Source organism: Bufo gargarizans, chromosome 10, assembly GCF_014858855.1.
Source record: "Bufo gargarizans isolate SCDJY-AF-19 chromosome 10, ASM1485885v1, whole genome shotgun sequence".
Lineage (NCBI taxonomy): Eukaryota > Metazoa > Chordata > Amphibia > Anura > Bufonidae > Bufo > Bufo gargarizans.
Genome location: NC_058089.1, coordinates 34650128 through 34667373, shown reverse-complemented (window position 1 = coordinate 34667373; position 17246 = coordinate 34650128). Strand labels below are relative to the sequence as shown.

The following is a 17246-nucleotide window of genomic DNA, read 5'->3' as shown; positions in this document are numbered from 1 at the left end:
TGACATCTACTTGTGCCATTTATAGAGAGAACACTTATAAAATAATGATGTTCTGGTATCACACTCCACAGTTGTTACATAAGTTTAACCATGACATTTCGGATTGCTGTTGGAGATGCAACACGGAGGAGGGTTCACACATTCACATCTTCTGGGAATGCCAGATTCTAGCCCCATTCTGGACTATGGTACAGGAAATCCTGTATAGTCTGTTTGAGGTGAGGTTCCCCTTAGATCCTTATATATATCTGCTGAATGTCCCACACATACCTCTGAAGAAACACCTATTAAAGTTAATGTTATACGTCTTGACTGCAGCTAGGCGTTTGTTAGCAAGATTTTGGAAAAGGACGGATTGCCCAACACGAACTGACCTCATACATAGTGTATTGGAAGTTAGACGCTTCGAGCACGTCGGCTACACTGCTTGCCTCGGTAGATAAATTTGACCAAGTCTGGAAGCAATGGGACATGGTGTTTGATGTCTCAACTGACTGAGCTTTCACCTTACTCCCTTCATCCTAATCCTAATGTGTCTTGTCTTGTCATTCCCCACTGTACGTCTATATCTTTATTACATTACATTTTGTATAACTTTGCATAGTTAATGCGAATACGGTCGCTTTACTATAATAGCCTATAGACACTTCTTATAGTACATACTCATTCATGACTATGGTATATGTATTTTTTCAGTCTTATTCAATGTAAAGGTATGTCATTTTTCTACTCAATTACCATTGATTCTTTTTCTGTACCATAAGTAATGTACTCTGAAGTCATGTTCTTTCATGTGTACGTGTTTATTTTTGGAAAAAATGTCAATAAAAAGACAATTGATAAAAAAAAAACACTACAGGGGGAATTTATCATTCCTCATAGACTCTTTTTGGTAGATTTGTGACTTTTCAATGCATTTGCGACTTTTCTAGTCAAAATCTGCACTTTACACGTTCTCGTCAAATCTAAAAAAATAATTCATCATTATTCACTCCAGAAACTGGCACACATAAACACTGAAATCTCAAGGCCAGCATAGTATGCACCAACCTTGATAAATCAGTGCCTATGTATATTAGAAAGTTGGACAACTTTTCATTATACAAGAATTATGTTTTATTTCCATGAAACCTGAATGGTTACCATAGTAAACCTATACTGTATGCCAAAAGTAAAGTGGAGCTCCACTTAATAGAATGGATACGCAGTCACTAGACTTTCAGGAGATCAGATGTAAAGGGTATATGACTGAGGAAGTTAAATCCATGCTTGGATCGGGCAGTCTTCTGGACTATAAGTCTGATTAGTGGACTATTTGTATTCAACCGTTGCTGTTAAAAAAAGAAGAAAAAAAGACATCATTAGGTGCTGGTAATTGTGATTCCGAGGTTTTACTTTTCTAAGCATTTCTCAAGTTAAAGTTCATCTCTATCAGTGTGCACAAAATGTTATGGTCCGATGGCCACACGGTCAGACTGTGTGAATCCAATGGGCTGAAATAAAACTTACATTTTATTGAATATCAAAAGTATATAACATAAATGTCTAATAGATGCTTCCACATCCAGGACTCCCATCTATCAGTATAATCAGTGTTGGACTGGCCCACCACAGGATCCTCTGGTGGGCCCAGGTTCTGATATCATAGTAGGTCCCAAAGGTCCAGGAAAAAAAACACATGGAGACAGTAAATTTCCACCAGAGGCTTTATTTGTTATATAGGGGTTGGGCCCCGAGAATAATTTCCATTGGTTGCCCCAAGGAACCCCAGTCCAACCCTTAGTGTAATGGAGGCCCCTGCTGGCACTGCAACAAGGAAGAGCTCACTCCATTGTAGTTTTTGTAATATAGTATATAAGGCTGAAATAAGACATTTGTCCATCCAATTCGGCCTGTTATGCTGCAAGTTGTTCCAGAGGAAGGCAAAAAAAACTTGTGAGGTAGAAGCTATTTTTCCCCACTTAAGGGGAAAACAATTCCTTCCCGACTCCATTCAGGCAATAAGAATAACTCCCTGGATCAATGAACCCTCTCTAGTAGCTATATCCTGTAATATTATTACACTCCAGAAATACATCCAGGCCCCTCTTGAACTCTTTTAGTGAACTCACCATCACCACCTCCTCAGTGAATACAGTGGCGAAAAAAAATATTTAATAGCTTTGCTTTCACCTTCAGATTTATACTTTTTACCATTAGCTGTCCCTCTAGTCGAGTCCTGAACCAGTTGGGAAAGGTAATTGTTTTTAGTTATTGCCAAGAACCTGTTTCCTTTATGAGATGTACAGGTTTCAGTTTCCCAGTCTATATCTGGATAGTTGAAGTTACCCATAATAACCACCTCATTATGATTTGCCGCCTCGTCTATCTCGTTTAGTTGTAGACTTTCTGTGGACTCTGGTATATTAGGTGGTTTATAATAAACTCCTATTAGTAATTTATTATTGTTTTTGCCTCCATGTATTTCTATCCACAGTCACTCCACATGTTCATGTCCCTCACTTATATCTTTTCGGACTGTGGGCTTTAGACAGGACTTTACATAAAGACAGACCCCTCCCTCTCTCCAGTTTTGGCTATATTTTCTAAACACTGTAACCTTGTACATTAACTGCCCAGTCATAGCTATCATCCAGCCATGTCTCAGTTATTACCAATATGTCATAGTCCTCCTCACACATCACTATTTCCAGCTCCCCAGTTTTATCAGTCAGGCTTCTGGCATTAGTATACATACATTCAAGAGGTTTATGTATATTTTTTTTACCCTACACCTTTCCTTCTGAACTGTTCTAGTTCCTCCTTTCATTCTTCCCCCAGTTCCATTCCCTTGCCCCCGGTCTCTATCTGCACTATCTTCCCCTCCTATAATGTAATTACCCCTCCCCCCCAGTCCTTAGTTTAAACACTCCTCCATCCTTCTAGCCATCTTCTACCCCAACACAGCTGCCCCTTCCCCATTGAGGTGCAGCCCATCCCTACGATAGAGCCTGTAGCCGAGAGAGTCGGCCCAGTTCTCTAGGAACCCAAACCCCTCCTTCCTAAACCAGTTCTTGAGCCACTTGGACACTCCACCTACCTCTAACTTTGTCATTGGTTCCGATATGGACCATGACCGCTGGATCTTCTCCAGCCCCTCCCAGTAATCTACCAATCCGATCCACGATGTGTTGAGCTTGAGCGCCAGGAAGACAGCACACCGTTTGATGATCCCGGTCTTTGTGACAGATCGCCCTATCTGTACCCCTAATGACAGCGTTCACACTACCAGCACCTGTCTGGCCTGCCCTGACTGGCAGAGGAAGTGTCCGGCTGCAGCAGTGCCGTCCCTGGACTGACATCCCCCTCATCTGCCAAACGTGCAAACTTGTTAGGGTATGTCAGATCAGGGCTAGCCTCCCTGGCACTCTTCCCTCTACCCCGCTTTCTAGCCAATATCCAGCTAGCTACCTCACTTTCCTCAGCCTCCTTGCTACCACCCTCCCCCACATCTACCCCAAAGAGTTCTTGCTCAGTGAGCAGCAAACTTTTCCAAATTGTCAACACCTCTCAGTGTTGAAAATCGCCCGTTTAGATACTCGATGCACGTTTCTAAACGGGCAATTTGCTCACATTTTGAACAAAGATATGCACCCTTAAAGGGCTGTTATTGGACTACATACATTAGACGAGATGTGCACTGGACTGCGCTGTCAATAATGGAACACATACGAAATGGGGATTATGCAAGAAAAGAGAAAAATACAATATAATGCAGTGATAAGAAACTGATTTACTGCAGTCTCCCAATAAAGTCCTTGAATCTGAAGTCACTTAATCTAAAGTCACACACCTAATACAAACACACACTTAAAAATCAAACAAGTGAACGCTCACAAACTCGCGTTATTTGCCTGCTTGTATAAATGGAGCTCTCAAATTCAAATGTAATTCATGTGTTTCATACCTTTTATAACCTACAATGAAGATTAGCTGCACTCATGTATTGCCACCTCTGGCCCTCATCTTCTCCTTTCTGGAGTGACACATAGGGGTCAGGAGACCCCTATTTTGCCAATACATGGGGAGTCCAGACATTACCACATTGTGCACCAGACGTAGACAAGCATGTTTGTCACTAGATAGTTTGGGACCACAGAGAATGGAATTGTGTGCCACATGTGGCCCCCGGACCACAGATTGTGAACCCCCTGATCTATAATGTTTTATAATATATTACTTACAGGCTGCCAGGTGACAGATACTGGATGAGGCTCACTGTGTGCCAGTCCTGCAAAAATAGGCATAGGAACATTTTACAAGACACTGATGTGTTAATTATAGTCTAATAAATAGGCAATCTAATAATGCGCTGAATTTATCATGGTTCCCCATGCTGAATAATACATTTGGTGCATTGTGTGGGGACTCGCTCTGGTAGACAGGATTAGCGGACGCAGTATAGAGGCAACAACAAGTTCTTTGGATTAAACGGTTCAGTGTTTTAGTCACACTTTAGGCAAGTGACAAAGCAAGCAGTCATATTGAAACAAAAAGTCCCCTTGCGGTGTTGGTAATTCGCACCATACGGAAATCCTGCCTCAGTCCTTGCACCAACCTGTTTTCACGCCAAAGAGGTAGCAAGCCCTTCTCCAGACACAAGGCTGCTAGATCCCAAGACCTTGCTTCTGAGCCCAGCTGCCTATTTAAGGACAGCCAGGTGCTGCCAAAACCTGGCCCGGCATTTAAAATCCGGTCTGGAATTTGACCTCACCTGGCTGTAAATCATCCCAGCAGCACATGGGAGGAAAATACCTGTTTTCGCAGACCAAACATCTCACTGTCTCACTGTGTCACACTCTCCCCCCCCCTTTGCTCAACCCTGAGGGGGTGAACACACACCAGACAGTGTACCCGGGACAGGCCTCCGCGTTTCCCTGTAACCGGCCTGCCCTGTGTTTCACCGAAAATGTAAAGTTTTGTAGGGAGAGAAACCATCGGGTGACCCGGGCATTTCTGTCCTTGGCCTTGCTCATCCACTTGAGAGGGGAGTGGTCAGCCACCAGGCGGAATTTTCTACCCAATAAATAATAGCTAGCTGAGAGATTCTAGTGCCCACTTGATAGCCAGGCACTCTATCTCCACTATACTATACCGGGTCTTGGCTGGGGTGAGCTTACGGCTGAAGAAGACAATGGGATCCTCCTCCCCGTTGATTTCCTAAGACACTACTTTGGAGGCATCGGTCTGTACCATAAACTCCGTTTTGAAGTCAGGCGTCACCGCACAGGGCTGATTTCAAAGCAAGAAAGCCTCTTCCGCCCGATCATCCCAGCGAACCATCATTGACTTGTGTCCCTTCAAGAGTCCTGTCAAGAGCGCGGCTAGAGTAGCAAAGTGGGGAACAAACCTCATGTAATAGCCCACCATTCCCAGGAATGACTTTATTTGCCTAGTGGTGACAGGTCGGGGCCAATTCTGTATCTCCTCTATTTTATTCACTTGGGGTTTGATGACTCCGCATCCAATGACATACCCCAGGTACTTAGTCTCTCCTAACCCTATTGCACATTTTTTGGGGTTAGCAGTTAGGCCAGCTTTCCAAAGGGAGTCCACTACAGCCTGCACTCTGGGTAGATGACTTTCCCAGTCGGTACTGTGGATGACAATATCATCCAGGTAAGCCGAAGCGTACCGACGTTGTGGACGAAGCACAATGTCAATTAGTCACTGAAAAGTGGCGGGGGCGCCATGCAGACCAAACAGTAAGACCTTATATTGATACAGCCCCTCAGGTGTGATTAAGGCAGTTTTCTCTTTGGCAGACTCCGTTAAGGGCACCTGCCAGTACCCTTTCGTGAGGTCCAAAACAGAAAAATACCGGGCTTGTCCTAACCTCTCGATGAGCTCATCCACCTGGGGCATGGGATACGCATCGAATTTGGAAACCTCTTAAAATTTTCAAGTTGTTACAAAACCGCAACGTCCTGTCCGACTTGGATGTCAATACTATAGGACTGGCCCACTCACTTTTTGACTCCTCAATGACGTCTAGCTGTAACATTAGCTGCACCTCCTCCAATATGGCTTGTCGCCGAGCCTCGGGCACCCGGTTTGGTTTTAATCAGACTTTCGTCTGAGGCTCAGTGACAATGTCATGCTGGATTATGGAAGTACGTCCAGGGAGGTCCGAGAACACATCCGTGTTCCGACTAATGAACTCCCTGGCCTCCTGAGTCTGTTTAGAGGAGAGGCTGTCAGCAATTTTTGCTGTGGCAACCGCCTCTCTTGCATCAGACAGAGGGGCCAGTACCTCTTCTCCTAGAAAACCAGGTAGCGGGCTGTTTTCTGTACAGGTTTCCCTATCTTTCCACAGTTTGAGTAAATTCACATGTTAAACCTGCAGCAGCTTTTGCTGCCCTGGCTGGTGTACCTTGTAGTTTACATCTCCACACTGGTATGTCCATGTTTTTATAAGGCCTGCTTCACTTACAGTATGTCGGTCAGCTATTTTTGGCCGGTAGCCGGACACAACTGATATATGTGAACTGCACTTCAGTGCACAGATCCCGCATTTATCTACTTATAGAGCCGGACAGAAAAACTGAGCATGCAGCTTTTTTCTGTTTGGCGCAATTTGGCATCCGGCATCACAAATGATGCACCTGATGTATGAGAGCTGTCCCATAGAATACTATGGGATCATTTCTGGCTTTACTACTGCTCCACAGTTTTTTTTATATAAAGTCTCTATTTAAGTCAGTGTATCTCCATGGTTACAGACTACAAATAACCCTGTGAGTAGTCTGGCCTTGCAGTCACTGTCTTATATCTGACCCATTGCCTCTTACTTGCCTAGAGGCTGTAGAATAGGCCCACATGGGAGAGACTAGGCACAGGCTTTGTTTGAAATCTGTAATATTGGAAATGCTGGTTTGTATAGTATCTGTACATGTAAAATGGTAGGATATTTTTACTCAAGAATATCTGCAAAGATGTTTCATGTTTTATTTTAGATGTATTGGAGCAATAAAGAATGTATAGATTCTCATATGATTAAAGTTAATCAAGTACAATTGATACCTGAGTTCCTGAAGGCTGAGTAGAACTTTGGTATATTGCTTGGTGTTTGATTTAAAGTTGAGTAAGGCAATATACTGTCAGACGTTCTAACTTCTGGGCCACCACAGGTTCTACAATAAGTACAACAAAGGTCTGCATAAGTAAAATTGCACTTTACACAGTCGTATGGCCATCTCTTAATGAACATACAATACAGTCTACTTAAGTTCAGTAATGCAACATATTCTGGGATACCCTGACTTCTTAGGCAGCACAGGTCCCAAAATAAATGTAGCTAAGATGAACTTTAAAGGGTATACCGGTTAACTCAAGTTATCCTCTATCTACAGGATAGGAAATTATAAGATCGATAGGGGTCTGACCACTGGGACCTCACCAATCACCAGTACTGGAGCCCCTGTACCTTGCAGGGACCTCCAAAATGAATGGAGCAGCAAGTCAAGCACGCTCTATTTATTTCTGTGGGACTGCCGGAAATAGCTGATTGCTTGTACTTGGCTATCTTCAGCAGTCCCATAGAGATGAATTGAGCGGCAATTCACATACCTGGGAAATAGGATGCCAATTAACAGTACTCTAGCAGGAAGGAAGCTGACTCCTAATAGGTAGCTACATGACTAGGTGATTCTGGATTGGCTAGAATGATCCTTAGTCATGCTTCAAGGTTCTTTAAAGGAGTTTTCCAGGGAGAAGTGAAGAGAAGGTGGCACCACATCAGCGCCAGAACGGTAGCAGTGGGGGATCAGGGAAAGTAAGTATTGTTTATTATTTTAACCCCTTCTGGTCTGTACTTTTACAAACTAACCAGGTTCCAAGGAACACTAGGCTTCAGTGGACTACTGGCTGGTCAATTACAGTGTCTGCTTCACACACAAACGCCCACTTTCACTGTTTTACCATTTACTTTCATGGTAACTGATACAAAATGTTTCCATGATATCTGTAAATCAGAAATGACAGAAAAGGTAGTACCTGGCGAGTGTTGTCGTTGTAGGTGGGGTGGAATAAACCTTGGTTTGCTCCATCACAGGTCTTCTTATGGCTTTCTGATGCTTACATAGACTTGGGCTAGCAGTCTCTGGCCGGGAGGACGATTCCTTATTCTTAAGAAAAGCAACAGGCTGAAGACAGAAGATATAAAATAAGGACTTGGCAAAAAGACACAATAGACATAGTCACATAAAATCAGAATAATTGAAGAAGCAGTAGTCATACTTCATACTCTTGTGCAGAGTAAGAACATGACACTTTTATACCAGATCAGAAAACAAGCAGCACAAAGTATATTTCTAAAAACTAAATTGTTCATCCATACATACTGGCAAGACAGAGAGCTCATGCACACAGCAGCGTGTTGTCGCATGGGGCCGCATATTCACTCCTAGAAGCAAAGCTATATGGTACTGATATTAATACGTCTATATTCATCGTACCTGTCCATTTGGCCGCACCAGGATAGTGATGCATTGTGGGTTGCTTCGGAAGAAAACTCGTCCTTTCCACACTAAGTCTGTTGGTGGATTTTGAGAAACCTTTGCTCCTGATGCCCAAATCTATACAAAACTCAAACAGCGATTAAAGGGACACTTCAGTAAAAAAAAAAAATTGTATTTTTTAAAACTCAATATTCATAAAACACATGATTTTTAAGCATTTGAAGTTTTTTTGTTCACAAAATTATTATATAATATTATTATACAAAATATTGTCCTTCTGTAACAGTCAGTACAGAAAAATAATAGTCCCATATAGATAAGTAATAACCTATTGTTAGTTTACTGTTGCTGTGAGGTGAAGATATCATCTGGTAGAAAAATAGTAGATTAGTAGAATTAGCAGCTCTGTTCTTCTGTTAAGCCTAGATAGAAATTCCCAGAGAAGACACTTATCGGAGTAATGTGTGGTGTTCTAATTGAATCACTCAACCCCTTCCCTCTCTGATCCGAGTAAATGGTCTGATTTAAAAAAAAATATATAAGAAAGAAAAGAAAGAAAAAAGTTACACAGAATATCTGAGTCTAACTGGGACAGATTTTTTTTCTGCAGCAGGACAACAAAGCTGCTGCAGAATATGTAATTTAAAGGGGTTATCCAAGATCTGTAATGCCCACCCATATGCTAGGCCTCGCTCACCTACACCCACATCGCTTCTCATACAGGCAAGGCTACATCTCCCCGTTGCACGGATGAAAACAACCTCTGTGAGGGGCCTGAGCATATTGGGGGGACATTATAGCTCTTGGATAACCCCTTTAAGAACTATCTTCAGTGTAAAGAAAAATAAAGAGTCCTCGAAGTGAAATGGCCCCCACAGCTAATCTCAACATCATCAAGTCTTTCTGGGATTACATGAAAAGATAGAAGGATTTGAGTAAGCCTACATCCACAGAAGATCTGTCCTTAGTTCTCCAAGATGTTTGGAACAAGCTCCCTGAGAAGTTTCTTCAAAAACTCTGTGCAAGTATATCGAGAAAAACGGATGCTGTTTTGAAAGAAAAGGGTGGGCACACCAAATATTGTTTGGATTTAGATTTCTCTTAATTCACTTTGCTTTTGTTAATTGATAAAAAATATATTAACACTTCTATTTTTAAAAGCATTCTAAAGGCCTGTTCATAAAAAGTTTTTTCTTTTTGGTCTATTTTTCACATTTTCCACACCAGAAGTGCCTCTTAAAGGTCTCACAATCATTTCAGTTGGAGGCAGATCTTGTTTTTTTATTTCTACGCTGAAAAAAACAGCATGGAAAAAAGAAGCAGTATGCTATATCTTGGCGCGGAATCCGCACTGATTCTCACATTGAAATTATGATATATATATACACACACACAAACATAAAATGCATTTGGAAAGCATTGAGACCCATCAATTTCTAGAGATGGGTACAAAAAATTCTGATGCACTGAAAGTTCCCAAGAGCACAGTGACCTCTATAATTCTAAAATAGAAGAACTGGAACAAGCAGGACTCTTCCTAGAGCTTGTTACCCAAAATACACCCTCAATTTTCATCAGTCTTCAGATCAGACCTCAGATCAAACCCCCAGATCAGACCCCCATATCAAACCTCAGATCAGACCCCACATCAGACCTCTGATCAGACCTCTATATCAGATCAGACCCCCATATTAGATCAGAATCCGATCAGAACTCACATCAGGACCCCCCATTTCAGACTTCAGATCAGATGCTCATCATAGATCAAATAAAAAAAAATCACTTACCTTTTCTGCTCTGCCTGTACTCTTTAGGTCTGGCAGTCTCTGCTGCAGTCACGGTCCTTGGTCTTCCCCAGGTCCATGCTGCACTGTCCCCTCACTATTGTGTGCATTATGTCCTGACGCTGTACGCAGTCAGAACCGTGCAATGAACTGTCTGGAGACGATCAAGCAAGAGGTGATTGCCGAAAGCTCTTCGCTTCCCATGACTCACTAGTATTCGCTTTATAAGACGCACTGCCATTTTCCCCCAAATTTTTGGCGGAAAAGTATGTTTAATAAAGCAGAAAATATGGTATAAGCATCATGTCTTGTTGAAATCAGGTATTTTTTAGCACCTGCCCAATGCCATCCCTACAGTGAAGCATGGTTCTGGTAGTATCATGTTGTGGGGGTGTTTTTGTAGTGGCTGGGACTGGGAGACTTGTCAGGGTTGAGGGAGAGCTGAATGGAGCAAAGTACAGAGATATTCTTAATGGTGCTCTGTATATCAGACTAGGCTGAAGATTCACCTTCCAACAAGACACTGACCCTAAGTGCAGCGACCCGGCCGGCGAGCAGTGAAGGGAAGGACGGCATGAAATCCTTCGGGGCACTCTCTATTTGTTCAGGGATTCCCAGCCAGATGGTGGTTGAGGTTCCCTTGGTGGAGTGGGTTTAAAGTGCCTTGGAGGCCGGGTCCCCTGTGTTCGTGATGCCAGCACCGTAAGGTGCGTTGAGAGATGGTATGGAATAAGGAGAGAGGCAGTAGTTGAACCAACAAGACCTTTACTTTAAATATTGGCCTTGAGGTAGATAACATCCACGCAAGTAATGCCTTGGTACATAAGATGGAAGTCAGCTGCAACTCCAGACAACAGGCACGGTGATACAGTGGTATGCAGGTTCCAACTCAATCTGATGGAGAGGGTGATACTTTCCTTATCTTGCTCAACTTGTTCTGAAACTTCAGCCTTTTGGTACTCTGGATCTTCTGAACTAGAACTTGGCAACCAACAGGGCGGTCTCCCTAGCGGCAGGCATCAGTCATCTGCTCCATTATTTGAACAGGTTGCTTCAATACAATTAATCCACTTCGTCTCTGACTCCAGGACAGTGGCACTACAAAAAGGAAGGCATCCAGTAGTCCTTGGGCTTGGTTTCCAATCTATCTTGCCTTTTACTCCTGGGGGTAGCCCAGGGGCACAAAGCTTAAGTTAATTGCTCTCCTCCCCACTCACAACTAACTCTCAACTAACTTCCTAAACTGGGCCTACACTATATAAATGATGAGCCAGCTACACCTAGTGGTGACAGTGTGTAAATGCAGTTACCAGCCTGTAGTGTGGAATTGGCAACTACACTGCCTGTCCCCCAAAAAAAAATCGCCACCAAAAAAAGCCTTTAGCTTTGATTACGCCACACATTCGCTGTGGCATTGTTTCGATAAGCTTCTGCAATGTCACAAGATTTATTTCCATCCAGTGTTGCATTCATTTTTCACCAAGATCTTGCATTGATGATGATAGAGTCTGACTGCTGCGCAAAGCCTTCTCCAGCACATCCCAAAGATTCTCAATGGGGTTAAGGTCTGGAGTCTGTGGTGGCCAATCCTTGTGTGAAAATGATGTCTCATGCTCCCTGAACCACTCTTTCACAATTTGAGCCCAATGAATCCTGGCATTGTCATCTTGGAATATGCCGTGCTATCAGGGAAGAAAAAAATCCATTGATGGAATAACCTGGTCATTCAGTATGTTCAGGTCGTCAGCTGACTTCATTCTTGGAGCACATACTCCAGCCATATACCAGCCATACACCCCTGTATATAAAACAATCCATACTGACTGGAAGGCTATCCCTATGGCCGGGTGTTCCAACCACAGACCCATACAAAAAGACATGGATTTTAATATATATTATACATTCCTAGTTTGATATTATACTATCCGCTAATATCATATTTTTTATTATGTCAAGTCTTATTTTAACATTTTAAGTATTTATATTTATAATACACTGCTATGATTTATCAATGAATATAATATTATGTACAAATGCAACTTCAAAATTGAATTACTTCCATATGCAATTTATATTACAAATTCTGTTTGCATGGACTTGTTCATATCAATGGAATGAACAAGTGATGCAAAAAACGTATGAGTATTTTAAAAAAACGCATGCATAAAAAACGCATGCTTGTATTGCAGAGGAAGAAATTCAGTAATTTATATCTTGATACTTTAAATTTGAATAACTTCCATGCGCAGCCTATATTATCGATTTTGTCTACATAGACATACTTATATTGATGGAATGAACTAGTGATGCGAAAAACGTAAGAGTACCAAAAAGACGCATAAAAATCGCATGCACATTATTTTAAGGGAGGAATCCAGTGATCCACATTTTGGTGCTATCTAAGATATAAAAGGTGGAGGCTAACAGGTGAGGCGACACCACTGATGAAGGGAAGGAGAGTTCCCGAAACGCGTATGGGCCGGATCGCACACCTGTAATTTAAGCACCTCTACACCTACAAGCTTGGCCATGCTGTAAAATTGGATTGAAGGACTTTTTCAAGAATTAGGAACATGCCGGAGATTCACTGTGCCCTCTCGATCGTGTCTGACGAAATCCCGCTTGGAAATCTCGTGAGATTTTGGGTACGTCAGCTGAAGCTGAACGAAGTTAGACGCCGGCATTGTCCCGCGCCGCCCGACTCACGCTTGTTACAGATCGTCCACAACGAGAGAGGTAAGAGGCTTTATACATAAGTCTAAATATCTACAGTGATTACGGGACTGTGCAATATTATTCATCAAGCTGGTGCAGAAAACTGGCACTCAAGATTTGAGGAATACACAGGAACTCAATGTATGCAGTCGACCAGAGACTGAAATAGGACATTGATATTGTGGTCACAAGACTAGCATACACCACCTGTGCAATATCTGTTCAACAAAACTGTAACTAGAGTTCTCCTGGACAGGAGGACCCAAGACAACTTCATCAAATAAAGCGGACTTTAAATATATGACAAAATTGGTATATAATATTTGAGTCCTATCACCTGCAATTGGACCTCTATATATTGAGAAAAATCATTCCTCTATTGAAAATCTGTGGCAATATTCTGAGTGTATTATTTTAAACACATTTAGGTTTTATGGTATTTTATTGATTGACCTGATTTTATGTTTATACATGTGTTTACCTATTGGATTTAATTAAATTTTCTGTACTTTATGATACAAATGAAGTGTGCTCGCCCATCATTCTAGTTTTACAAATCCATTTTTTTGAGGGTGGGTGTCCCTCTAATCTGGGCTAGCAGCACCTCTTCCACAGTCCCGTCCAGAGTGAGCCACCGCCCCACTAATTGTATATCATCTTGGAATATGCCCGTGCCATCAGGGAAGAAAAAATCCATTGATGGAATAATCTGGTCATTCAGTATGTTCAGATCGTCAGCTGACTTCATTCTTGGAGCACATACTTTTGCTGAACCTAGACCTGACCAACTGCAGCAACCCCAGATTATAGCGGTGCCCCCACAGACTTGTACAGTAGGCACTAGGCATGATGGGTGCATCACTTCATCTGCCTCTCTTCTTACCCTGACGCGCCCATCACTCTGGAACAGGGTAAATCTTGACTCACACACATGACCTTCTTCCATTGCTCCAGAGTACAATCTTTATGCTTCTAGCAAATTGAAGCCTTTTTTTCTGGTTTGCCTCACTGATTAGTGGTTTTCTTACAGCTACACGACTCCCTTGAGTTCCCTTCGCATTGTGTGTGTGGAAATGCTCTTACTTTCACTATTAAACATAGCCCTGAGTTCTACTTTTGTTTTTCTTCGATTAGAATTTTACCAAACATTTAAGTGATTGCCCATCACGATCATTCAGGATTTTTTTCCCACCACATTTCTTCCTCGAATACGATGGGTCCCCATTAACCTTCCAGTTTTTAATAATGCTTTGGACAGTTCTTAACCCAATTTTAATAGTTTCTGCAATCTCCTTAGATGTTTTCTCTGCCTGATGCATGTCAATGATTTGACCCTTCTCAAACAGACTAACATCTTTTCCACGACCACGAGATGTGTCTTTCGACATGGTTGTTTAAGAAATGAGAAGCAACTCATTGCACCAGTTGGGGTTAAATAACTTATTGCCAGCAGAAAGATAATCGCCCATGCAGTAATTATCCAATAGGAGGCTCATAACCATTTGCTTAGTTAAATCCAGGTGGCGACTTTTTTTTGGGACAGGCAGTGTAGTACAAAGAAAATATACAATGGCGTATACAAAAGTTTGAAGTGTCCCCATTTCACACAAAGTGAGACACTGCATAAGCACACAGCCAAGACAACACAGGGGTGACTTAGGGACAACTCTCTGAATGTCCATGAGTGGCCCAGCCAGACTGGAACCCAATCTAACATTTCTGTAAAGACCTGAAAATGGCTGCTCACCGATGATCCCCATCCAACCTGACAGAGAAGAACGGCACAAAATCCCTAAATCCAGGTGTGCAAACATTGTGGCATCATACCAAAGACTGGATACTGTAATCCCTGCCAAAGGTGCTTCAACTAAGAACCAGGTGATGGGTGTGAATACTTATGTCAATACAAGATTTTAGTTTTTCCTTTTGAATAAATTAGCGAAGCTTTCTAGCATTCTGCTTTTTACTGAGTGCAGAATGATGGGGGGGGGGGACAGGATATTTTTTTTTTATTTCAGCTCAAGACTGCAACATAACATAATGTGAAAAAGTGAAAGGGTCTGAAGACTTTCCGAAGGCAAGATACATGACATTTAGTTGCATTAAGGTCACAATAAAGGGAAAATGCCTCCTTACCGTAATGTGCTGCAGGGATGCCAGAAGCAGATTGTGCGGGAAGCGATACATAGAAACCACCTGCCCGCTCTCCAGCTGCAGCAGAACATAGCCGCTTATATCTATATCCTGGTCAGTAGAGGTGTTCATTATTCGGATGAAGTGACCTAAGGAGTTGACTTCATCAATCTTCAAGGGACCAGATGAGCTATGTAAGGGGCAAAAATCATTTTATAACTAACTAACGATAAAATTAATTTTCATCTTTTTTTTTTATTAAATGTTATGAGAATATTAATATGTTGGTTTGTATGGATTAAAGGAATTCTACAACCATATGAATGCTTGCTTGCATTTGCAACGCTGTGTACATTTCAATGCTAGTTTATTTTACATTCCTTAAAATCTTCTGATAAATAATCATAATGGCCAGCAGATGGCGATATCCAGCTGTTGATCTGTTGTTGATATTCTGTGCTTTTGATCATTTCCCCTCTTGAATTCTATTCACATAGAGGGGAATGTATGACGCCTTGTATGACAGTTTTCTAGTGTAAAAAAGTGGCAAATTTTGGTATGTGATTGTGATAATATACTGCTTTTACCAGGCGCCCCTCCTGACATGCCCGTTTTGGTAAATGTTTTCATTCCTCATGACATAACTATGCTGGAACATATTTTCTCTTAACTCTGCGTTGTGGTGTTTTTTGTTATTCCTCTTAAAAAATTTCGGAATAAATTAACAACAGAGTGTTACCACCCCTCTTGTCAAAGGGACACGTCCCTACACAGTCTGGCACTGTCGGTGCTGATTGGACAATGTCAGAGCATGCAGGGACACATCCCCAGCTAGTAACACCCAGGTGTCAATTTATTCAGAATGTTCTATTAGGAATAACAGAGGGACGGCGCAACCCAGAGTTGTATGAAATACTCCAGAATTTAGTATTTATTAAATAAGATAAATGAGCAAAACTAAGGCAGTTACTTTTAGGCCTCATGCACACGCCCGTTTTGTTCTGCATCTGAGCCGCTGTTTTGGCGGCTCGGATACGGACACATTCACTTCAATGGGGCCGCAAAAGATGCGGACAGCACTCCGTGTGCTGTCTGCCTCCGTTGCTCAGTTCCGCGCCCCCGCTAAAGAAATATAACCTGTCCTATTCTTGTCTGCGCTTTGCGGACAAGAATAGGCATTTATATTAAAGGCTGTCCGTGCCGTTCTGCAAATTGCGGAACGCGCACGGACGCCATCTGTGCTTTGCGGATCCACGATTTGCGGACCGCAAAACACACCACGGTCGCGTGCATGAGGCCTAACTTGTTATATTTTGACAAGAATCATAAGAGTTTAGCTCTGATTTTAAAAGTTAACCGAGACTCACTTATTATGATTATTGCAAATGACATATTGAAATACACCAGTCCTGACGAAACACAAAAATAATTGTGTCAGTTAGTGGATACACAAATAATATGGGCAGCATGGCACTGTGATTATACCCGCTGCTCATGTCGGAGGAGACTGTAGTAGGAGAAAGTACTACTTGTAATGGGGCAGGAACATATGGGATAGGCAATGTGGCTGCACTGTTTATAAGGGACATGTTACTGCAATGTTTATAGGGGGCATTTAGCTGAACTGTTTATAGGAGGCATGTAGCTTCAATGTTTATAGGAGGGATGTAGCTTCAATGTTTATAGGAGGGATGTAGCTTCAATGTTTATAGGAGGGATGTAGCTTCAATGTTTATAGGGGGCATGTAGCTTCAATGTTTATAGGAGGCATGTAGCTTCAATGTTTATAGGGGGCATGTAGCTTCAATGTTTATAGGGGGCATGTAGCTTCAATGTTTATAGGAGGCATGTAGCTTCAATGTTTATAGGGGGCATGTAGCTTCAATGTTTATAGGGGGAATGTAGCTTCAATGTTTATAGGGGGCATGTAGCTTCAATGTTTATAGGGGGAATGTAGCTTTAATGTTTATAGGAGGCATGTAGCTTCAATGTTTATAGGGGGCATGTAGCTTCAATGTTTATAGGGGGCATGTAGCTTCAATGTTTATAGGGGGCATGTAGCTTCAATGTTTATAGGGGGAATGTAGCTTTAATGTTTATAGGGGGCATGTAGCTT

The 17246-nt window shown here is 42.1% G+C and overlaps 1 protein-coding gene across 1 annotated transcript in view; it reads right to left on the bottom strand.

The window, feature by feature from the left end:
- Positions 1-819: 819 nt before the first annotated feature.
- LMNTD2 (lamin tail domain containing 2) overlaps positions 820-17246 on the bottom strand; it is a 51748-nt gene continuing 35321 nt past the window's right edge. The window contains exons 3-8 of the mRNA XM_044270760.1: positions 15134-15320; positions 8496-8615; positions 8035-8183; positions 7063-7172; positions 4224-4270; positions 820-1331 (exon numbers count right to left, since the gene is read on the bottom strand). Of these exons, the coding sequence (XP_044126695.1) occupies positions 1212-1331; positions 4224-4270; positions 7063-7172; positions 8035-8183; positions 8496-8615; positions 15134-15320 (733 nt within the window). The 3' untranslated portion in view covers positions 820-1211. The remainder of the gene's footprint in view (positions 1332-4223; positions 4271-7062; positions 7173-8034; positions 8184-8495; positions 8616-15133; positions 15321-17246) is intronic.